The sequence below is a fragment of the Salvelinus sp. IW2-2015 genome, linkage group LG18, assembly GCF_002910315.2.
Source record: "Salvelinus sp. IW2-2015 linkage group LG18, ASM291031v2, whole genome shotgun sequence".
Lineage (NCBI taxonomy): Eukaryota > Metazoa > Chordata > Actinopteri > Salmoniformes > Salmonidae > Salvelinus > Salvelinus sp. IW2-2015.
Genome location: NC_036858.1, coordinates 49,526,385 through 49,551,455, shown reverse-complemented (window position 1 = coordinate 49,551,455; position 25,071 = coordinate 49,526,385). Strand labels below are relative to the sequence as shown.

General features: G+C 42.4%; 1 protein-coding gene across 3 annotated transcripts in view; it reads right to left on the bottom strand.

Annotated features, from left to right (window-relative positions):
- washc2c (WASH complex subunit 2C) overlaps positions 1-18,583 on the bottom strand; it is a 32,604-nt gene extending 14,021 nt beyond the window's left edge. For 2 of the 3 annotated variants that reach the window (XM_024007356.2, XM_070448564.1), the window contains exons 1-15: positions 18,444-18,583; positions 17,682-17,819; positions 17,244-17,408; positions 16,574-16,642; positions 16,284-16,457; positions 13,671-13,764; positions 8,355-8,416; positions 8,147-8,200; positions 7,748-7,840; positions 7,424-7,526; positions 5,942-6,007; positions 5,181-5,302; positions 4,922-4,994; positions 4,563-4,616; positions 4,088-4,279 (exon numbers count right to left, since the gene is read on the bottom strand). In XM_024007356.2, the coding sequence (XP_023863124.1) occupies positions 4,088-4,279; positions 4,563-4,616; positions 4,922-4,994; positions 5,181-5,302; positions 5,942-6,007; positions 7,424-7,526; positions 7,748-7,840; positions 8,147-8,200; positions 8,355-8,416; positions 13,671-13,764; positions 16,284-16,457; positions 16,574-16,642; positions 17,244-17,408; positions 17,682-17,819 (1,459 nt within the window). In that variant the 5' untranslated portion in view covers positions 18,444-18,583. The remainder of the gene's footprint in view (positions 1-4,087; positions 4,280-4,562; positions 4,617-4,921; positions 4,995-5,180; positions 5,303-5,941; positions 6,008-7,423; positions 7,527-7,747; positions 7,841-8,146; positions 8,201-8,354; positions 8,417-13,670; positions 13,765-16,283; positions 16,458-16,573; positions 16,643-17,243; positions 17,409-17,681; positions 17,820-18,443) is intronic. The other variant, XM_024007361.2, reaches the window with a different exon arrangement.
- Between the last annotated feature and the right edge of the window lie 6,488 nt (positions 18,584-25,071).

Genomic DNA, 25,071 nt, shown 5'->3' with positions numbered 1-25,071 from the left:
TGAAGTTATAGGGCCGGTTGAACCTACTGCCAAATTGTCTTTACTTCTTTGGGGTATGGGGCAGTATTTTCACGTCCTTGTGAAAAGCATGCCCAGAGTAAATAGCCTGCTACAAAGCCATAAAAGCTAGAATATGCATATTATTAGTAGATTTGGATAGAACACACTCTGAAGTTTCTAAAACTGTTTGAATGATGTCTGTGAGTATAACAGAACTCATCAGGCAGGCAAAAACCTGAGAAAAAATCCAACCAGGAAGTGGGAAATCTGAGGTTGGTCGATTTTCAACTCGGCTCCTATTGAAGATACAGTGGGATATTGGTAATGTTGCACTTCCTAAGGCTTCCACTAGATGTCAACAGTCGTTAGAACCTTGTCTGATGCCTCTACTGTTTATTGGGGCCGAAGGAGAGAGGATTGAGTCTCTCACGTGAGAGCGAGCTCTGTTCCATCGCAATTCTGAAGACACAGGAATACACCGGTTGGAACATTATTGAAGAATTATGTTAAAAACATCCTAAAGATTGATTCAATACTTCGTTTGTCATGTTTTTACGGACTGTAATATAACTAACTTTTCGTCTGTACTTTACGCTGGACCTGCCCGCGCGTCGTGAGTTTGGAAAGTGTACTGAACGCTAGAACAACAAGGAGGAATTTGGACATAAATGGACATTATCGAACAAAACAAACATTTATTGTGGAACTGGGACTCCTGGGCGTGCATTCTGATGAAGATCATCAAAGGTAAGTGAATGTTTATAATGTTACTTCTGACTTCTGTTGACTGCATAATATGGCGGCTATATTTGTGTCTTGATTGGGCTCTGAGCGCCGACTCAGATTATTGCATGGTTTGCTTTTTTCGTAAAGCTTTTTTGAAATCTGACACAGCGGTTGCATTAAGGAGAAGTGCATCTAAAATTCCATGCATAACTGTTGTATCTTTTTTGGCAATGTTTATTATGAGTATTCCTGTAAATTGATGTGGCTCTCTGCAAAATCAAAGGATGTTTTGTGACTTCTGAACGTAAGGCGCCAATGTAAACTCAGATTTTTGGATATAAATATGAACTTTACCTAACAAAACATACATGTATTGTGTAACATGAAGTCCTATGAGTGTCATCTGATGAAGATCATCAAAGGTTAGTGATTCATTTTATCTATATTTCTGCTTTTTGTGAATCCTCTCTTTGGCTGGAAAAATGGATGTTATTCTGTGAATAGGCACTCACCTAACATAATTGTTTGGTTTGCTTTCGTCGTAAAGCCTTTTTGAAATCGGACACTGTGGCTGGATTTACAACAAGTGTATCTTTAAAATGGTGTAAAATACATGTATGTTTGAGGAATTTTWATGACGGGATTTCTGTTGTTTTGAATTTGGCGCCCTGCAGTTTCACTGGCTGTTGAAGAGGTGGGACGTTACCGTCCCACATACCCTAGAGAGGTTAAATGATGTTGGAGGCTGCTTATGGTAGAGAAATGAAAATGTTATTCTGTGGCAACAGCTCGGGTGGACATTCTTGCAGTCAGCATGCCAATCGCATGCTCTCAAAACTTGAGACATTTGTTGCATTGTCTTGTGACAAAAGTGCACATTTGAGTGGCCTTTTGTCCCCAGCACAAGGTGCACCTGTGTAATGATCATGCGGTTTAAATCAGCTTCTTGATATTCCACACCTGTCAGGTGGATCGATTATCTTGTCAAAGGAGAAATGCTCACTAACAGGGATGTAAACCAATCTGTGCACATTTTACAGAAATACAGTAAGCTTTTTGTGCGTATGGAACATTTCTGGGATCTTTTTTTTCAGCTCATGAAACGGGATCACGACTTTACATGTTGTGTTTATATTTTTGTTCAGTATATTTAAAGATAATCAAATTTAGCTATTTTGTAGGTTTTTTCAACTTTGTGCGTGTTTTCTATACCTGCTCGCTCCTCTCCCTGTAGGCTTTTTACAGATGCTCCCCACCCCTTGCTTGCAACCTTTCTAAATTTGGTGTACACTGCACTCACAACCTATGTAGAATTCTTGGTCTCAGCGTTTGGAACTGCCGATCTGTGGTCAAGAACGCTGAGTTCATCTCAGTCTATGCTGCTCTTCAGTCCCTAAACGTTTTGGCCATGACGGAGACATGGATCACCCCAGCGAACACTGCTACTCCAGCTCCTCTCTGCCTACGTGTTCTGTCATAGTCCGAGACAGAAAAGAGAATCTCCACAAATAAGTAGCCCTCCCTGACTCAGTTGTCTAGCTCCTCATGTGAATTCCATGCGGTCACTGTCACTTGTCCACTCAAGCTTAACATTGTGAGTTCCTCATTGAGTTTAACATTGTGATAAGCACATTTCCTGACAATTGCTAACCGCTTTTCGTACTAAGTGACTTCTACCTCCCGATGTCTGCCATCAATTCATTTCTTTCCCCTACTTGGCTCTTTTGATCTCACCATTTCCCAGTCCCCTGCCACTCAAGGCAGGCAATACTCTTGACCTCATCTTTACTAGAGACTGTTAGCCTACTAATCTGTCTGGCTGCCCAAGAACCTGCCCGCTTGACCCCATCCCCTCCTCCAGACCATCTCTGGAGACCTTCTCCCATTCCTAACTTCCCTGATCCCTGACCACTGGCTGCGTCCCCTCTGACTTCAAAATGTCAAGAGTCGATCCACTCAAGAAACCAACACTTATCAAAAACTACAGATCGATATCACTTCTTACTTTTCTTTCAAAAACACTTGAGCGTGCTGTCTCTGACCAACTCTCTCGCTATCTCTCTCAGAACGATCTTCTTGACCCTAACCAGTCAGGCTTCAAGACGGGTCACTCAGAGACTGCGCTCCTCTGTGTCACAGAGGCTCTCCGCACTCCCAAAGCTGACCCTCTCCTCTGTTCTCATCCTCCTAGATCTATCCACTGTCTTTGACACTGAACTATCATATCCTCCTCTCCACCCTCAGGGCTGGGTGTCTCAGACTCGGCACACTCGTGGATTGCTTCCCACCTGCCAGGCCGTTCCTATCAGGTGACGTGGAGAGGATGTGTTTCTGCACCACGTACTCTCACTACTGGTGTCCCCCAGGGCTCAGATCAAGGCTCTCTCCTCCTCTCTCTATACACCAAGTCACTCGGCACCATCATATCCTTACATGGTCTCTCCTATCATTGCTATGTGGGTGACACTCAACTACTTTTGTCTTTCCCCCTCCTTCTGACACCCAGGTGGTGACACATCTGTGTGCCTGGCAGATATCCCATCTTGGCTCTCTACCCACTACCTCAAGCTCAACAAGACAGAGCTGCTCTTCTATCCAGGGAAGGCCTGCCCACTCCAAGACCTCTCCATCACTGTTGACAACCCCACGGTTCTCTGCAAACATCAAAGCAGTGACTCACTCCTGCAGGTTCATGCTCTACAACATCTGTAATGTACGACCCTACCTCACACAGGAAGCGGCGCAGGTCCTAATCCAGGCACATGTCATCTCCTGTCTGGACTACTGCAATTCGTTGTTGGCTGGGATCCCTGCTTATGCCATCAAACCCCTACAAATGATCCAGAATTCTGTAGCACGCCTGGTGTTCAACCTTCTCAAGTTCTCCCATGTCACTCCCCTCCTCCGCACACTCCACTGGCTTCCATTCAAAGCTCGCTATGCTCAAAACCTACACCCCAACCAGAGTACTCCATTCTGCCACCTCTGGTCCCTCCCAAAGGCCTTTTGTGAACTAACACTCGCACTTCACTTTTTTCCTCCTTACTAGCTCTGACTTTGTTGATAGCTACTTTGAGGAAAAATGTACTTACTATGACTGAGATATGTGGTTGTCCCACATACCTATCTTAAGACGAATGCACTAACTAAGTTGCTCTGGATAAGAGCGTCTGCTAAATGACTCAAATGTAAATGTAGTGAGGCAAAATGTTAGATGTGAAACTCATTGCATGAATGAAAATAGGGTGAAAATAGGCTGACTCTTAACTTGAGATTCACATGCCTAAGAGTAAATTATGTACTTGCGATTCTTACTGATATTTTACAATCGTTGATTTAAGTCAGTCAAACAGTAGCCTACCTGAGCTGGACTTAAGGCTTTTGCCAGTGAAGAAGTCATCCTCTTCATCGTCATCGAACAGCCCCCCTCCTCCTCCCCCTAAAGAGGTCTTTCTAGGGGCTGATGTCTGGGTCTTGTTGGATTTGGATAGACTGCCGTTCTCTCTGCCCTCCACTGAAGCAGGGTTATTGGGAATGCCAAACAGGCTGTTCTCTATGGGAAAAGAGGAGGACAGGACAGACTCAGAGGATGATCTTCTCAATACCATTACAGAATTGTCAACATGTAGTCAACTGTGTGTAGTCATGTTATGTAGCAGTATTTAGCTTGATTTTAACAAATTCCATTCCACTGAATAAATTCCAATTCCATTTCAAAAGGGTAAGAGTGAATCTGTAGAGGCATTATGTCCTCAAGCCCCCCAAAAGTGTCCTACAGTTATTACTATCTTATAATCAATGTCGCCTTTGCTGTTCTTGGGGCATGTTTCTGTTACCTGGGAATATTGACACAGCCACTGAAGGAATCTTCTTAGCAGACTTGACAGGTTCTGGCAGAAAAATAAGAGAAACACAAGTTCTGTAAACAGGTCCAAGTCTCAATACTGTCCAGGAAAAAGCATCTAAAAATGTACACGGTAACCCACGACAACTAAATTAGAAACCGTGACCAGTCAGTCATTGTACAAAATTAACAACATTCTCAATTAATAACATGCCCAAACTGAGAGAAAGGGGAAGCTACTATTTGAACTTCCCCAACAAGAAATGTTCGTTTACAAAACATTTTGCTACAAAGTGCCCTAAACAAAAGCGGCCTTGGTGTTTCAACGGTTAGTTGTAGGGCCATTATTACCTGTGGCGTGAGCTGTGTTCCTGGTCTTCTCCTCTGCTACAGGCTGTTCAGGTGCATCAGAGAACAGATCTCCCTGGACAACAAACATATCATTAGGTCTGCTATGGATTCAGACAAAACAAATTTAAAAAATACTCTTTGGGAGCCTTTAACAAGCAAGATAGATTTTGTTCTATCATATTAAATGAAATTACAATTGGTAAGTCACATTTAAAAATTAAGATATGGAAGATACAAAAAGGCATTCAGGTTAGCATACTTCATCRTCATCAAACAGTCCTCTCCCTCCGCTGAAGAGGCCTCCTTTCCCTCCGAACGGAGAGAAGTCCTCGTCCTCCATCTTCGGCGGCCCAAACAACTCCTCACTGTCATCTTCAATAGCTACAACAACAAAGAATCAGGTCTTGTGTCTACAAGAAACATACAAATAAATACAAATAAATGGAATGTCATTTTATTATAAAATTACTTATAAAATTATATCTAATTCAGTTACTTTGAAGCGAGACTACCTCCACTGATGTTATTCTGACTGAAGTGTTAGCAGGGACCACATACACGGAGTGTACAAACATTCAGAACACCTGCTCTTTCCATGACAGACTAAACAGGTGTATCCAGATGAAAGCTATGATCCCTTATGTCACTAGTTAAATCCAATTAATTAATCAGTATAGATGAAAGGGAGGAAACAGGTTAAAGAAGGATTTTTAAGCCATTCAGAGGGTGAATGGGCAAGACAAAGGATTTAAGTGCCTTTGAACAGGGTATGCCAGTTGGTACCAGGCATTGGAGTCAACATGAGCCAGCACCCCTGTGGAACGCTTTTGTCACCTTGTAGAGTCCATGCCACGATGAATGAGGGCAATGGGGGGGGGTGAAACGCAATATTAGGAAAGTGTTCCTAATGTTTGGTATACTCAGTGTAATTGGATGCATAGAGTGTGAGATTAGGTGCTTGTTCACGACGCAAAGTAACGGAAACCCTCCTTTACATAAGTGAGTGAATGAATGTCCTACCCTGTGGCCTCTCAGGCTTGGGCTCTTTCTTTGTTTGACTCTTCTTCTTAGAGGCAGACGATAACGCTTCATAGAGGTGACATGGGAAAGGAAACATGAGCATGCACATGCAGAACAATAATATGAAGTGAAACATCTATGTACTCTTGTAATTCGCATCACATTTGATGTATGGCCTACATACACTGAAAACATATCTTCAAGTCTATATGGAGCAAACAGTGATGATACGATTCAAACAGGGAGGWAAGATGATTGACTTTAGGCAGATTTTTCTTCAAGTGCCAAACAGTTTCTGTAGACAAATTAGGGCCTGGTGTTTTGCGCAATCACATAACATAGCAAGATTTTATCCTGTATTTTCAGCATGAATTGAGAATTACAGCAAAAATTTAAGCAATTGTCTGAGCATGGTGCTGGACCATCTGACATAAAAAGGAAACAGGTTGGGCAAGGCAATAAGTTATCTATAGCAGAAACACACTGGTACCCAGGCTAGTAGAGAAGATCATACAGAAACAGGGAGTGTGTGCAGGRCCGGCCCGCYCATCAGGCAGGATTAGAGCGGCAGATTGACAAGGGCAGTATTTTCCGAGCTAAACTGACCAAGACGCACCCACTTTGACGAAGACAGGGGTGCACAATATCTATCTTGTCCATGCCCAGCGCGCCTCTCCAATGCTGCTGTTGGAGAGACGCAGCGGCACTCCACCAAAGCGCCGTCATTTTTCCAACAAGTAGAGTSTCTACAGCCTCTGGCTCCCTATCAAATAGCAATGTGCTTCGATGTGAATATGAATTAACATGTTAACACACCATACCCTAAAACAGGACAGGTCAAAATACAATTTTCCAACAGGTAGAGTCTCTATAGCCCTGGCAGATGGCCTTGGTGCCCTGGCAGATGGCCTTGCCCCTAAAATCATTCAAATTCTACTTTGCGGGTATAGGAGGAGGGCGGCATATACGCCATTGCTTTAATCTATAAGAAAGTAGAACTAAAGGAAATCTAAGATGTGTCAAATAAATGATATCCAGCTCAGGGCTCCAGCTATGCATTTGGCTTGCTAGCTAAGCGGCTATATGTCAAGATGAAGCTTATTGGTTACAGCAGAGACTTTCAATCCCCTCTTGTTGCCTAAATTGTTTTGTGCGTTAAAATTCTAAATAAAATACATTTAAGATATGTTACATTCGGTAATATTGTATGCCCCGGTATGGTACAGAAATGGTATGAAAATCTGAATACCGCCCAACTTCAGTGTTGAACAGTTTGCAATACAGGTCATCATAGCTCCGGGAAGTACCCCCTGAAATCATAATTTATTATAAAAATATTTAAAAAATGTGCGCATTGGACCTTTATTACTCCTGTATGATCAGACAAAAATAGTAGTCAGCAGCACAGGGAAAACAATCTCTCTGCAACCCCACCCCTAAACATCTTCCTGCAGCCATGCAGGTTATATCAAGTCAACTTACATGTGCGATCTCCCTCCGGCTTGCTGATAGGTTCCCCTTTGATTCTGGCGGCCAGCTCATCAGCAAAGGATGATGGTCCTGTGTTCTGAATGTGACACAAAGACTTACGTAAAAGAGAGGTGGAATAGAACATTTAATATTCATGCAAGGGGACATGTAAACATGCTATTAACTAACATGTTATATTCACTTAAGTCATACATATAAAGTATTAGCAATGTTGACTTAACTGGATAAATAAAGGTAGTAATATTTAATAAATGACCTGTTTGTAATAATGTTAGTATCATTATCCAGCAGGAAAACATTAAATCACAAGCATACCGTTATGCACTCATCGTCGTCGTCATCTTTGTCCGATTCTCCGAATATGTCTGATTCTTCCCCCTCGTCGTCATCACTCAACATGGACGACTTCTGCAGAGGAAATCATTCAATGTCATCCACGCTGTTGCAAATTGCATTTACATTCCTGACTAAGATAAGAGCGTCTTCTAAATGACTAAAATGTCATCATTACCATCGTCACCATAAACAATAGCATTCTTATGGCCAGTGTCCAGAGTAGGTAGGATTCAATCAATCACACACTTTTCTGTTGTTTCGTCTTTGATTAAATTGGAAAATACCCTAATCATCCCTTGTCAGAATTGTTCACAAAGATATCCACCAACTCTGGGTTTGAACGTTGACCCTGACAGTCAAGAGTGAAATTGTCCTCACCTTCTTAATGCTGCTTGGCCCCTCCTCGTCCTGGTCAAAGTCTTCGTCTGACTGCTGTTCACAAACACCACAGGGATAATACAATTATCTGAATCAAATAGAATTTTCTGTATTTTTACCTCGTTTGGATTAAGATAAAAAATTATGCCAACTTCACTCTCTGAAAAACATTGTTTCTTTCTGGATGAGTAGAGAAAAAAAGTCTTACATCAGCATCTTTGCCATCTTCGCTGTCGATAACACTGTCCCGATCGCTGTCGATTGATATTTCTGTATAGTAAAAAAACACAACAGTTTCACAAAAAATACATGACAGAGGTTCTTCGACAGAGGTTACTCTTCCCAACGATAAAAAAAACAGTACTTTTGGGGGGGTTTGAACCGGTTCAGAACTTTATTTTACTGCTCGGACATGTCGAACGGAAAAAATAAATAATGCAATTTCATTTCCAACCCCTGCTTCCGAGGAAGTGGAGGAAGCGTATTGTGATGCACTCTCCAAACTGTGCCAAGAGTTGCTGGGCAAAAGTGTGAGAACTGCTTTGTTACATGTAGAACAACATTTACCCCTAAAGCATATATGATCAAACATTAAGTGATGCAGCACTGGCATCTACTTACATCTGATCCTACCCTGAGTCAACTATTTAAAAAAATTCCCTCTTTATGTTTATAAACAATGTTCAAACTTCAGCAATAAAAACTTGCTAAAGCAAGCATTAACTCTGGCTCCAAACAAACCCTCCTTGCGCCTCTCAGAAATGGCAATCATCCCTGTGGCAATTGCGCACAAAGTAAAGTAAAAAGCTCTGACTTTAGACACCCTCGGTCTGGTAAAAGTTTTAAAGTTAAAGGCTTTATTTCATGTAACACTATGAATGTTAATTGCATCTTACGTTGCCCATGTGATATGGCCATACATTTTTTATTGACGAGTTCATCTGACTCTGAGAAAGTAGACAAAGGGCTTCATTGCCAAAATCCTGAAGTATCCCTTTAAGAAAAGAATTAGTGAGCATAAGAGCACCATAAGGCGTAATGATGACAATTACCCTGTTGCCTGCCACTTGAACAAAATGTTCAGTGCCTTTACGTTTTCAGGGTATTAAAAAAAGTTTAACTTCCACCCAGAGAAGATAGTTTCCTGCTCCTTGATAGTGGCAGCGCTAATTTGCATGCTTATAAGAAACCCCACTATGCCTTCAACGAACCATCAAACAGGAAAAGCATCAATACAGGACTAAGACCGGCTCTGACGCTCGTCGAATGTGGATTACAGGGAAACACACCCACGAGCTGCCCAGTTACGCAAACCTACGTGACGAGATAAATGCTTTCTATGCTCACTTCGAGGAAAGCAACACTGAACCATGCATGAGAGCACCAGCTGTTCCGGGCGACTTTGTGATCAAGCCAATGTAGGTAAGACCGTTAAACAAGTTAACATTCACAAGGCCGCAGGACCATATGGATTACCAGGACGTGTACTCAGAGCATTCGCTGACCAGCTGGCAAGTGGCTTCACTGATATATATTTTTTTATTTCTCCCTGACTCATGTCTGATGTACAGTTGAAGTTGGAAGTTCACATACACTTAAGTTGGAGACATTAAAAATCCTTTTACAACCACTCCACAAATTTCTTGTTAACAAACTATAGTTTTGGCAAGTTGGTTAGGACATCTACTTTGTGCAAGACAATTCATTTTTCCAACAATTGTTTACAGACAGATTATTTCACTTATAATTCACTGTATCACAATTCCAGTGGGTCAGAAGTTTGCATACACTAAGTTGACTGTGCCTTTAAACAGCTTGGGAAAATCCAGAAAATTAAGACATGGTTTTAGAAGCTCCTGATAGGCTAATTGACATAATTTGACTCAATTGGAGGTGTACTTGTGGATGTATTTCAAGGCCTACCTTCAAACTCAGTGCCTCTTTGCTTGACATCATGGGAAAATCAAAAGAAATCAGCCAAGACCTCAGACAAAAAATTGTAGACCTCCACAAGTCTGGTTCATCCTTGGGAGTAATTTCCAAATGCCTGAAGGTACCACATTCATCTGTACAAACAATAGTACGCAAGTATAAACACCATGGGACCACACAGCCATCATACCAAGAAGGAGACGCGTTCTGTCTCCTAGAGATGAATGTACCTTGGTGCGAAAAGTGCAAATCAATCCCAGGACAACAGCAAAGGACCTTGTGAAGATGCTGGAGGAAACAGGTACAAAAGTATCTATAACCACAGTAAAACGAGTCCTATATCGACAACCTGAAAGGCCGCACAGCAAGGGAGAAGCCACTGCTCCAAAACCACCATAAAAAAGCAAGACTACGGTTTGCAACTGCACATGGGGACAAAGATTTTACTTTTTGGAGAAATGTCTTCTGGTCTGATGAAAGAAAAATATAACTGTTTGGCCATAATGACCATTGTTATGTTTGGAGGAAAAAGGGGGAGGCTTGCAAGCTGAAGAACACCATCCCAACCGTGAAGCACGGGGTGGCAGCATCATGCCGTGGGGCATCATGCCGTGGGGGTGCTTTGCTGCCGGTTGGGACAGGTGCACTTCACAAAATAGATGACATCATGAGGGAGGAAAATGATGTGGATATATTGAAGCAACATCTCAAGACATCAGTCAGGAAGTTAAAGCTTGGTCGCAAATGGGTCTTCCAAATGGACAATGACCCCAAGCATACTTCCAAAGTTGTGGCAAAATGGCTTAAGGACAACAAAGTCAAGGTATTGGAGTGCCCATCACAAAGTCCTGACCTCAACCCTATAGAAMATTTGTGGGCAGAACTGAAAAAGCGTGTGTGAGCTAGGAGGACTACAAGCCTTACTCAGTTACACCAGCTCTGTCAGGAGGAATGGGCCAAAATTCACCCAACTTGTTGTGGGAAGCTTGTGGAAGGCTCCCTGAAACGTTTGACCCAAGTTAAACAATTTAAAGGCAATGCTACCGAATACTAATTGAGTGTATGTAAACTTTGACCAACTGGGAATGTGATGAAAGAAATAAAAGCTGATATAAATGATTCTCTCTACTATTATTCTGACATTTCACATTCTTAAAATAAAGTGGTGATGTAACTGACCTAAGACAGGTAATTTGAACTAGGATTAAATGTCAGGAATTGTGAAAAACTGAGTTTAAATGCAATTGTCTAAGGTGTATGTAAACTTCTGACTTCAACTGTACATGTTTCAAGCAGACTACCATAGTGTTCTTGAGCAAAGGTACAAAAGTAACCTCCCTAAATGACTATTGTCCCGTAGCACTCACATCTGTAGCCATGAAATGCTTTGAAAGGCTGGTCATGGCTCAAATCAATACCATCATCCTAGACACCCTGGACCCACTCCAATTCGCATACTGCCACAATAGACGCACAGATAGTGCAATAGAGATTGCATCACACACTGCCCTCTCCCACTTGGAAAAGAGGAACACCTATGTAAAAAGCTGTTCATTGAATGCTGAGCTGTAGTCAACACCATTGTGCCCTCCAAGCTCAATTAACTAAGGACCCTAGGACTGGACACATCCCTCTGCAACTGGATCCTTGACTTCCTGACGGCCGCCCCCAGGTGGTGGGTAGGCAGCAACACATCCGCCACTCTGACCCTCAGGGGTGCGTGCTTAGTCCCCTCCTGTACTCCCTGTTCACCCACGATTGATTTGCACATGCACGACTCCAACACCATCCTTAAGTTTGTAGACGACACACCGGTGGTAGGCCTGATCACCAACGACGGTGTGGTGCCAGAACAACAACCTCTCCCTCAATATCAGCAAGACAAAGAAGCTGATCGTGGACTACAGCAAACGGATTCACATCTACGAGGCTGTAGTGGAGCGGGTCGAGAGCTTCAAGTWCCTCAGTGTGCACATAACTAAGGGTCTATCATGGTCGACACACACCAACAATGTAGTGAAGAGGGCATGACAACACCTCTTCCCCTTCATGAGGCTGAAAATATTTGGCAGGGGCCCTCAGATAAGTCTATAGCTGCACAACCAGAAAAAAAACTTTCATGTTAGCTAAGTGACTAACATTAGCTTGCAAAATCAATCTTCCTGGATTAAGATCCCTGCTGTCTAATATTTGTTTTGTGCATGCTGCAAACTGCGTTTTGAGATACTTCCATTAGCTGGATTGTCTGTCTTAGTAGTGAATGATTGTATGCGCTCGTTAGCATTTACCTAGCATCCACTATGGTGGTTCCGTAGTACTTTTGTGAGCATTCTGGTAAGTATATATATTTAATATTTTTACCWTTGCAAAATAAAAGTGAGCCCCTTGTGTGCACTACTGTTATTACTGTATATCCCAGGATGGCACAGGCACGGTATGGAAATCTGAGTACTGCCCTCCAACAGAGGGTAGTGCATACAGCCTAGTACATTACTGGGGCCGAGCTCCCTGCCATCCAGGACCTCTATACCAGGCAGTGTCAGAGGAAGACCCTAACAATTGTTGAAGACTCCAGCCACCCTTGTCATAGACTGTTCTCTCTGCTACAGCACGGCAAGCGGCACCAGTGCACCAAGTCTGGAACCAACAGGACCCTGAACAGCTTTTACCCTCAWGCCATAAGACTGCTAAATAGTTAGTTAAATAGTTAACCAAATAGCTACCCAGACTAGCTGCATTTACCTTTTTTTTTCTCATCACATATGCTGCTGCTATTGTTTAATATCTGTCACTATATAGTCAAGTTATCATTACTCATTGTGTATGTATTATATGTTTTACTTTCTATTATTTCTCTCTGCAATGTTGGCAAGTAAGCACTTCACTGTTAGTCTACACCTGTTGTTAACAAATCATGTAACAAATAAAATGTGACTTGAACACTGAGAAAACGCGGTGCAAAAGGGAACTCTTTTGGACTCAAACACATCCATCAAGGCTTACTGATGATTWTGACATGAGGGCCATTATTTAATATGTTTCCCCCTAACCCCTGGCTTTATGTGGTTCCTGTCATTTATTACTTTTTTTAGCCTGAGGCTTTTCCTGGTCTTAAAAAAAAAGAAGAAAAAAGAAATGTGTATTAAGTGTTTATGCATTATGAAAAAACACATAAAAAAAAAAGGAATTGTCAAAAATATACTGAAACGAAAAAATATAAACTGTCTCGAAGTCAGACTTTTCCTGAGATAACTGATTACTGATGTGCCTCCTGGCGTTTGCGTACACAGGTTTTGCTCATTGCATTGACGCACGTTGCCTATATGTGGTCTCTGTCATGTGTTTTGTATGCTCTGATGAAGGTCTGACGACCAAAAGCGCAGCCTAAATAAATAGAAAATTGTGCATTGATCCGGAGTGTGCAGAGATTTCTTTTCATTACAAAAAAACACATGAGAAACATTAATGTTACACAAGAAACACTATGCTTGGAAGAGAGTATTGAACACTAACAATATAAACACATGCTAAGAAAATACAGACTTTCTTTCAGTAGAAATAGTATATTAAGAACAGAGTTGAAGTGACCTACCTTCACTGGAAAGGTCTCCCAGTCCTACGTCGTCTTGCTCCATAAAAAGTTGTGAGCCAATAAGATACGGTAACGGCCTGTCCACATACAGGTCCTACAGACACAGCGAGAGGTGGGTTGGAGAAAGAAAGAGGGGGGAGAAAGCAGACAGAGATAACATTGGTCAACACGGGCAGAACCATTCAAATGTTACTCAAAAACACCCCTTTTACATCAACAATTGTCACAAAGTAGTTATTACGACCTAGACCCAAAAGAGAAATCAGAAGCAGAGTGGCAAGGAAAGATTAGCCAGGGAAGAAAACTTGAGAGGAACCAGACTCAGAGGAGTGCCAATCCTCCCTTAGATGTACTGGATAGGTATTAATTAGGGGTGTAACTGTTAACCAAACCCACAGTTTCGGTACRTATTGCAGTTTTGGGGACACGGATTGATTCGGTTTCGGAAATGCCAACAGTTACTGTAGTTAATTTTTGTTGACTTACGAAAATACAAAGTATTGGTATTCCTGATTACATATACACTACATGGCCAAGAACATCTCATTCCAAATTCATGGGCATTGATATGGAGTTAGTCCCCCTTTGCTGCTTCAACAGCCTCCACTCTTCTAGGAAGGCTTTCCGCTACATGTTGGAACATTGCTGTAGCRTTAAGATTTCCCTTCACTGGAACTGAAGGGCCTAGCCCGAACCATGAAAAACAGCCCCAGACCATTATTCCTCCTCCACCGAACTTTACAGTTGGCACTAAGCATTGCAGCAGGTAGCGTTGTCCTGGCATCCGCCAAACCTAAATTCGTCAGTTGGAATGCCAGATTTATCACTTCAGAGAACGGGTTGACTGCTCCAAAATCCAATGGCGGCGAGCTTTATACCACTCCAGCCAACGCTTGGCATTGCGCATGGTGCTCCTAGACGTTTCAACTTCACAATAACAGCACTTACAGTTAACTGGGGCAGCTCTAGCAGTGCAGAAATTTTACGAACTGACTAGTTGGAAAGGTGGCATCCTATGACGGTGTCACGTTGAAAGGCACTGAGCTCTTCAGTACGAGCCAATGTTTGTCTATGGAGAATGCATGGCTGTGTGCTCGGTTTCATACACCTGTCAGCAAAGGGTGTAGCCGAATCCACTAATTTGAAGCGGTGTTAACATACACTAAATGGCCAAAAGTATGATTATGAGTCATATAATTAAGCAATAAGGCACCAGGGGGTGTGGTATATAGCCAACATACCACTGCTAAGGGCTGTTCTTAAACTCGAGCTGTGGTATATTGGTCATATAACACAAATCCCTGAGGTGCATTATTGCTATTATRAACTGGTTACCAATGTAATTAGAGCAGTAACAAGAAATGTTTTGTCATACATGTGGTATACGGTCTGATATACCACTGTCAGCCAATCAGCACTCAGGGCTCAAACCACCCAGTTTATAATGCTTATAAGAGCACAAATCAGGAATACCACACGTTGTATTTTCTTAACTGTAAACACACGATTGCTCATCAACAACACTAAAATAAAGTGCAATATGTGTGTGAAACCCATATGTAAACATGGCTCAGACATTGTATAGGCCTATGCTATAATGTTTTCTAACAAAGAGAAAACTGCACACTTGTGTGACTCTCATAAAGGGGGTGTATCTGTAGCACGGTCCTTCTCATTTCCCACTCTGGCGTCAGGAGGCTGTCACTGTTAAGTAGCTCTCTGTAGCCCTGGAGGTCCATCCATCTGTAGTAAGCGTTACACTGGGTGCATTGGCCAATTCTTTGACAACTTCTGCTTTAGCTTTCTTATATAGAGTGGGTACTACCTGTTTGATGAAATGGGTGTAAGAGCTGGAAGTTCGTAATGTGGCTCGAGCACTTTCACGAGGTGTTACAACCCCCTATTCTTCTCAACCACCGAGAATGGCCRCATATTCATGGAAATAAACATACCTAATCGCCCTTGTAATTTCTTTGGACAGGTCAGAATCAGCTGCTTGAACACAGAGGGAAGACAAAGTTGTGTTGTTATTTTGCTCCGGTGGTAGGAATACTGGGTTGAAGTTCGCATAAATGTGTCAACATGTTTGAGGTGATGGCAGCTACATAGACCATTCTCGTTGAGCTGTGGCGACAGACTCTCTGTCCATCGCCGTTGTAATCTACTGGAAGGCCAGAACGTTCCCAAACTGGAAACGATGGAGAATCCTCCTGTTTTGTCAACCCCACCATTAGCCATCATACAGAACAAGTTTCCGGCTGTGCCTCACAAAAGGACATGGGCCAATTAAGACATTCATTTTGATTACAACGTGCCCATAGACTAGTTGTTTTAACAGAATAGCGTGACTTTTTTTCAGCTCAGATTTACTCAAGAGGCATACAACATAGCATAGGCATAGGTTAGGTAGGGAAGGAATAGGTAGGCCTAGGTCTTTTTTTAAGTATTAATTCGGGTTCACAGTGAGGACTGAACCAAGGTCCCTGTACCAAACGGTTTGGTACGAATACACGTATTACACCCCTAGTATTAATCCTAACATGATATCTGCAGGCATAAGTAACTTGAATTTCATCTGTAATCCTGTATGTTTCCAGATGATTCCACCCTCACCTTGGGCTCTAGTATTGGCTCCACTCTGTCTGTGGCCTCCTCGTCCTCTGAGTCAGAGTTTCCTGCTTTGATGTCCAATTGTTCAAAGGCAGAGTCTAGCACCCTCAGACCGAAGTTCACTGCTTCCTGGACCTTAGGGATAAGCTCAGCTTCCTTCTGCTCACGAGTCTTCTCCTGAGGGGGAATTGAATTTAACATTAACCCGAGGGAGGAAATTAAGATGTTATGTGTAGACCTGTGACATCACAAAAAACGACATACGACATAGAAGGAACAGGTAGATTATTTACCAGTTCAGGTTGTCTCTCCAAGGTCTCAGCCTTTGGCACTGGCTCCTCCACCTCCTCATCATACACTCTCTGAGGTAAACAAATACAAAGATCAGTAACATCACACAATCAATACAATAATGAGTTAGAATCTATCAAACATAACACCCTCTGTGATATAGTCAGCAAACAGCGGAGCCACCATCAGTAACCACGTGATTAAATACAAGAGGACTCAGTTCCTCATAGTCCCAGGGGGATGACTTTCACATTTTCTTTACCATGTAACACGATTAATATTTTCTTAATTAGGTTAAAAGCTTGTTAAATTTCAAAAGGTCTGGAAAATGTCAAACACAGCACAACCATCATCTAAAGAAGAGGGGCACCTAGCTCAACAGAGGAACAAGATATGGGTCGTGTTCATTTAGGCACACCATAGTAAAATTAACGAAATTWAAAAAAAAATCTGTAACAAAGCATCTTTGAGTAGGAGTGCTGATCTTGGATCTGTCAAATTACCCTTAATCATTATGAACTAAAAAGCTAAACTGATCCTAGATCAGTACTCCTACTCAGAAGCTTTGTGAACACGGTCCCATGACAAGACTCTCTGTTTCAGTCCATTTTCTTCCGTTAAAATTATCTAACGAACACAACCATGGTATTTCCTGTTCACACCACAACATACGTTTTCAATGAACTGTGTGTTGGAAAGCATGAGGAAGTCGTTGAAGACGGTATGCAGGCAGCAGTCTGTGGCCTTTGTGTCCCTGATCAGTCCATCCAGCTGCTTCTCTATCTCATGAGTCTTCGACAGCATTCTCTGGGAGAAGTCTTGCAGGAACAGGAAGAGCTGTGGAGGAGGCCAACATCAGTTTCATCTTAATCTATTCAATAGTGTATCTGATTGTCCACAAGCTCGGCCCTAAGATAAATAGTTAGTAATGCATTCGCATGGAAGAGATTATGTTTACAATGCTGTGTGATTCCTCTACCCATAATATGTAGATTAAGAGGATTACACATTGCTGAATGCAGACAAAACAGGCAGGTAATCAGAGACTGAATAATAACTCAGGAGATACTAGCCTAAATGAAGGCCATAAACAAATGCCAATTAGCCTACCCCTGAGTCTGCAGCCAGGGACCAGTTGGCGCTGGTCTGTCGCATTTCTTCCAGTGTCCAGGGTCTCTCCCACACCTGGCCATCCGCGTGGTTGCTCTGGCTGGGGACATTCGCCATGCCATCCGGCAACCCGCTCATCTGAAACAATATGTGGGGCTTGTTCAATGGTAAWAAACAGGAGAAAACATTTCAAACGGGGGTTCAGCGTGGCAATTGCAAAAACCGATTCTGTTGCAAAAAGTTTCGCCTGTTGGAAACGGTTTACTCCAAACGGAAAACTAAAGTTTCTATTGGATAAATTCAGTTAGGTCCTTCCCCGTTTCGTTCGGTTCTTAAACGATAAACGGTTTCCGTTGCAAGACGTAATGAATAGATTACATCCCTGATCTGTCGAAAATAACCCCAAATTATAATTTATAAGCGACAGGCATGCATTGGCAAATGCGAGGTAAATGAGYTGCCACCACCGGCCTCTTTCTTGCATGCAATCCAGATTAGCTAGTTAGCAAACTACGAACACAGCAGTGCAAGGTTTCATTTGGAAGTCACAAGCTTTCGCAAAATGTTCTTTGGAATGCTAGTTAGATAGTTGAGTGAATGTTTATGTACCGCCTGAGACTGGCTTGTTAAAGTCAAAGATATGTATAAACCCTTCTATATGTGTTATCACACGAGCTAACAGTTAGCTAGCTAACGTTAGCTAGGCAGTGATTAATTGAGAGCCTACTCTCGCACTTACATGGATCTTCTTATTAAACTCACCTTAGTTACTGTTGGCAAATGTTGTCCACGATAGTAAAATATGAGCCCAAACCAAACGACGTGAAAAGAGAATCGATTATGCTAAACTCGACCGTTTCCTCATTGGGCTTCTGACAGGTCGGCCATGTTCTGTCTGTCTGGAGACAATCAGCTGACCGCAGTCACCTGACTAATGTGGCGGGGCAACACCAACGCAATACCGCATAACATTCTCTAACGTGATCAATACATTATGGTGGATGTAAATAATACACAACAGCCACGTAGGCACGGGTGGGCCTGGGTCACCCACCGGGGAGCCAAGCCCACCCAATCAGATTGAACAAAAAAAGCTCTCTACTTGTCAGTGTTCCGAACGGGACATTATTTGTCTTTTTACCTAAACATGCAAACACCATCAGATAGAATTCATAGCTAGCAGTGCACTGTAAAAAAAWATATATAATAATCCAAGAAGGCTCAAGGTCATTGGCCACAGATAAAATGACGTCAAATCACGTTATATCTACCTAGCTTTGATTGGACTGATCATGTCAACATACACACTTTCAAAATCTTAGCTAGCAAGTCAGCAGTCATCATTATGAATCAAGTCGATAATCTACTGGCAAATAATTTTCAATCCTTGTCATATGAAGATAAATTATAGAGCCATTGGACATTACACAATAAATTGGAAATCGCAAATTCAACAATGAGTGGTTTGGAAGGAATCAGTGGCTAACTGCAAGCATTGCAAAACAATCACTATCCTGCTATTCAGTGGAGTGCGTGTGTGGTCCAAGTCTGGGTTTAAGGGTCTCTTTTTCAAGATTAAAAGGAGAAACATTCAACATTGGTCATGCTGTCAATCCAGCATGACTTCTTCTGCGTACAAAACAACTGGAAACTCGGAATTGGGAAATCTCAGACTTGGGAAATCCCAGCTCCGACTGGGAAAATACGTTTTGAAGGTCATCCAACTCGGAATTCCAAGTCAGGAACTAGGGCCTCTTTCTAGAGCTCCGACCTGAAGATCACTGACATTATGATTCAACCTTGTTTGTTTCCGAGTTCCCAGTTGTCTTGAAAGCACCATAAATCCAGAGAATGCCAGACTTTGATGACAGTTTGATGACAGAATTTGCCCACGAAGGACCACCGTGCCACCTTCCTGTTCAAGTGAGCACAACACGGGGCCTCCCGAGTGGCGCAGTGGTCTAACTGTGCCACTAGAGATCCTGGTTTGCGTCCAGCCTCTGACGCGACTGGGAGACACATGGGGCGGAGCACAATTGGTCGAGCRTCGTCTAGGTTAGGGCAGGGTTTGGCCGGCAGGAATGTTCTTGTCTCATCGCGCTCCAGTGACTCCTGTGGCGTACCGGGCACAATGCACGCTGACACGGTCGCCAGGTGTACGGTGTTTCCCCCGACACATTGGCTGGGTTGTGTTTCGGAGGACACACGGCTCTCGACCTTCGCCTCTCCCGAGTTTGTACGGGAGTTGCAGCGATGAGACAAGACTGTAACTACCAATTGGATACCACAAAATTGGAGAGAAAAAGGTGTAAAAGTAAGAACAACAAAAAAAAGTGAACACAGCACAACAAGGTGAGTCCAAAAATATATTGTATGCTACTGCATAAATTATGTAATATGCCGGGGAGATATGTATACTGTAAGAAAATAAAACTAAGTGTAGGAAGCTGTTAGTAGCCCATATACAATATTCAAATGCCATGATGATCTGGACACGACTGCCGAATCGAGGCAAAGTTAAGAATCTTTGGATTAACTATCTAATGTTATTTAAATATAGTAATTAATAAATTGACTCCGTTTCTGTAAATTGACAATAATGTGAACTGTCTTGTTCACATTTTAAATTGACACAATATCTGTTAGCAAAGGTGTCAGCAGGGATTTGTAGTTTTGCATGATGTCTACTTTGACTCTAATTAGCATTTTTGAATCTGAGAGTAAATAGAGCTGAATATAATGATAAAAGTTACCTTGTCCAAGAGAGATTTACATGGTTATCAAAATGTCACACCAGGGTAAGCCTACACAAAACACAGCCCTTATTTGAAACACACCCCCAGGTGGTAAGGTTAGGCAACAACACATCTGCCATGCTGATCCTCAACACGGGGGCCACTCAGGGGTGCGTGCTTAGTCCGATCCTGTACTCTCTGTTCACCCATGACTGCGTAGCCAACGCACGACTCCAACACAATCTTTAAGTTTTCCGACGACACAACGGTGATCACTGACAACGATGATCAGAGGACACTTCTCCAGTGTGCCAGTGGCCATCGAAAATGAGCATTTGCTCACTGAAGTCGGTGACAATGCCGAACTGCAGTCAGATCAAGAACCTGGTGAGGACGACGAGCACACAAGTGAGCTTCCCTGAGACAGTTTCTGACAGTTTGTGAAGAAATTATTCGGTTGTGCAAACCCACAGTTTCATCAGCTGCCCGGGTGGCTGGTCTCAGACAAGTCCACAGGGGAAGAAGACAGATGTGGAGGTCCTGGGCTGGTGTGGTTACACATGGTCTACTGTTGTGAGGCCGGTTGGACGTACTGCCAAATTCTATAAAGTGACGTTGGAGGTGGCTTATGATAGAGAAATTAACATTCAATTCTCTGGCAACAGCTCTGGTGGACATTCCTGCAGTCAGCATGCCAATTGCATGCTCCCTCAAAACTTGAGACCTCTGTGGCATTGTGTTGTGTGACAAAACTGCATATTTTAGAGTGGTCTTTTATTGTCCCCAGCACATGGTGCACCTGTGTAATGAGCACAAGTGATAGTCTTTCGGTTAGTCAAAAGAGGATAGTCTTGGTTTGGAACAGTGCTAAAGTTGTCTATCAACTGTAAAAATTGAGCGCAACAGAACCAGTTACAACTGAAGTATCTGATCATCAATGAATTCGAGAAAATGCCATTCATTTTTTACAACAGCAGCTGCATATCATCAGGTAGGTGTAACGAACGTCGTCGGGAGAAGGAGAAGACCAAGGTGCAGCGTGGTAAGTGTTCATATTTAATGTTATTAAATAAACTGAACACTGAATGAACAAAATACAACAAAGCGCGAGAACGAAACGAAACAGTCCTGTAAGGAATACACACAAAAYAGAAAACAACCACCCACAAACACAGGTGGGAACAGGCTACCTAAGTATGGTTCTCAATCAGAGACAACGATAGACAGCTGCCTCTGATTGGGAACCATACCAGGCCAAACACATAGAAATACAAAACAAGGACAACATAGAACACCAGACATAGAATGCCCACCCAAACTAACGCCCTGACCAACCAAAATAGAGACATAAAAAGGATCTCTACGGTCAGGGCGTGACAGTAGGCCTATATGCACTTGTACTTTTTTTCATTTGGGAAACTATAATTCTCAAATTTATTCTATTTTATTCCATGATATTGTTCTTACAAAATAGATTTGTGTTGACTGTGGGCATGGGGATATAAGATCATCTGCTAGGCTAAATGAACAAACAAGGCTCATCACATGATCCTCAAAACAGACTGGCCAAACTTGTTTTTCTAAAAGTGATTTCAAAGGCATTTTAAAATGACTGTATAGCCTAATAAGGATTTTTTGCTTCAGTATTTAATAAAATGTTGTTGTTTTTTTACATTTCATTTTATACAGCCTGAAGGCAAAATGTATAGGCATGTTGCCTAGTTAAATAAAGGTTAAATAAAAGCATTAAAAATAAATGCATAAATGCTATTGATGTGTTGTTGAAATGCTGAGCGCTCCTGCCAGCCTGTGGCGTGACACAAATGCTTCACAATTTATTTCTTAAATGRCAGGCTATGGCCTTGAAATAATAATAATATAGCCTAAATGATTTTTAGACTATCTGGCTTGTTCCTGACTGATTTTTTTGTACAAGTAAAAAATATATTTTGGAAGAAGCCTTTGACTCACTTCCTGAAGTGCCACCTTACACAGCACAGCCATTGGTTAGGCAGCACAAAAGGCTTTAGGCCTACATTAGTAAGGGCAGGGCTAGCCAGGGCTCATGATTGAGATTGACTATTCATTGCAGTGTGTAATGCAGTATATCCTAGTTTTACACTATCCCAGCAGTACAAAAACTCAGGAAAGTACATTTTCTTAGAAATATAACTTTGCCCTGTGCTTCTCCGAGCATGATCTTCATAGAGCCTAGGCCTATAGTATAGGCTATTGATCATTTGATTGAGACCACACTAGGCGCACTTGATATTGTATGCCCAGCAGAGAGTCAGGGATGAGGGGCAGCATTGGTCACACATCGAGATATAATAAGCAACTAATTCTCAAACACTGAGCAATATGACATTTCATCGATTACATTACCCTCCCCTGGACTAAATTAAAAAATGATATTCCCTCCCCCTGACTGAAATTGAAAAAGCATGACCCTCCACCATTTTCCTCCGGGTAACAATTGTGTACATTTCGACCGCTCCCTTAGCTATAAAACTGCACATTTCCCTCTCTGCCCCATGGCAAAATATGTAGAATTACATTCATTTAGCTTTAAAACAGCAATTGAACTGATCAAAACCAAGTAAGTATGCCTCTGATGTGGTCCCCTATAGGTATATTTTCAGAATTTGATTTCATTTTATGTATAGCTCAGTGGATAACGTACAGTCACAACCAAAGTTATTGCCACCCTTGATAAAGATGAACAAAAAAGACCGTATAAAATAAATAAAACAAATACTGACCTAATTGTATGCTCCCCAAAAATGTAAAATGACATTATTTGAAAGAAAAATTGTTTATTTAACAATTAATGAAAACAATTCTCAACAAGCTAGGGGTCAAAATTATTGGCACCACTGTTTTCGATACTTGGGCACCCTCCCTTTGTGAGGATAACGGCACTGAGCCTTTTTCTAAAATGTTTTATGAGATTAGATAACACATTGGGAAGGATCTTTGACCATTCCTCCATACAGAATATTTTCAGATCCTTGATATCTTTTGTCTGCGCTTGTGGACTGCCCTCTTCAATTCAACCCACAGGTTTTCAATGGGGTTCAAGTACAAAGACTGAGATGGCCATTGCAAAAAAAAACAATTKTCGTCAATTAACCATTTCTTTGTGGGTTTTGATGTGTGCTTGRGGTTATTGTATTGCAGGAATATCCTATTAGTAAGTGAAGTGCCCTGGCTTCGCATCAGTTCAAAAGATTGAGGGGTGACTGAAGTGACCGCCTGAAAGATGTCAATTCTGCCAATGAGAGGATTGCATGAAATATTCTGCATGCATGAACAAAACAGATGAAAAGGAGGTTCATGCCAAATTAAATGTCCAATAGTCTCACGTGGAATTCTCGTCTCGTCACATTTTCGTTGACTAAAATGAAAAGTAATTTGTAATAGTTATATTTTTTTCCCCAAGGCACCTTGTCTTGTTATCAGAGTTTAGCCTTTATCATAAATAAAGGTCAAAAAATAAATACAAATAAATCATAGTCATAAAAATATTTTCTGGCATAGTTATTGTTGTCAAAATTAACATTGATATCCTGGTACTGGGTAAAATTATTGACGTAGTTGACCTTAACAAGGGCCCCAAGACTCGTGGAAGCAAAATAGCCCCATACTGGTGTGCATGGCCAAAGAGCTTTATTTTCATGTCATCCAACAAATGTAAACGCCTGGAGTTTGCTGAACGGCATTGGCACTTGAAATGGAACCCGGCACATGTGGTCGAGATGTTACATTCATCATTTTACATTTAAGTCATTTAGCAGACGCTCTTATCCAGAGCGACTTACAAATTGGTGCATTCACCTTATGATATCCAGTGGAACAACCACTTTACAATAGTGCATCAACTCTTTTAAGGGGGGGGGGGGGGGGGGTTAGAAGGATTACTTTATCCTACCTAGGTATTCCTTAAAGAGGTGGTTTCAGGTGTCTCCGGAAGGTGGTGATTGACTCCGCTGACCTGGCGTCGTGAGGGAGTTGTTCCACCATTGGGGTGCCAGAGCAGCGAACAGTTTGACTGTGCGGCGAGGAACTGTACTTCCTCAGAGGTAGGGAGGCGAGCAGGCCAGAGGTGGATGAACGCAGTGCCCTTGTTTGGGGTTAGGGCCTGATCAGAGCCTGAAGGTACGGAGTGCCGTTCCCCTCACAGCTCCGTAGGCAAGCACCATGGTCTTGTAACGGATGCGAGCTTCAACTGGAAGCCAGTGGAGAGAGCGGAGGAGCGGGTGACGTGAGAGAACTTGGGAAAGTTGAACACCAGACGGGCTGCGGCGTTCTGGATGAGTTGTAGGGTTTAATGGCACAGGCAGGGAGCCCAGCCAACAGCGAGTTGCAGTAATCCAGACGGGAGATGACAAGTGCCTGGATTAGGACCTGCGCCGCTTCCTGCGTGAGGCAGGGTCGTACTCTGCGAATGTTGTAGAGCATGAACCTACAGGAACGGGTCACCGCCTTGATGTAGTTGAGAACGACAGGGTGTTGTCCAGGATCACGCCAAGGTTCTTAGCACTCTGGGAGGAGGACACAATGGAGTTGTCAACCGTGATGGCGAGATCATGGAACGGGAAGTCCTTCCCCGGGAGGAAAAGACAGCTCTGTCTTGCCGAGGTTCAGCTTGAGGT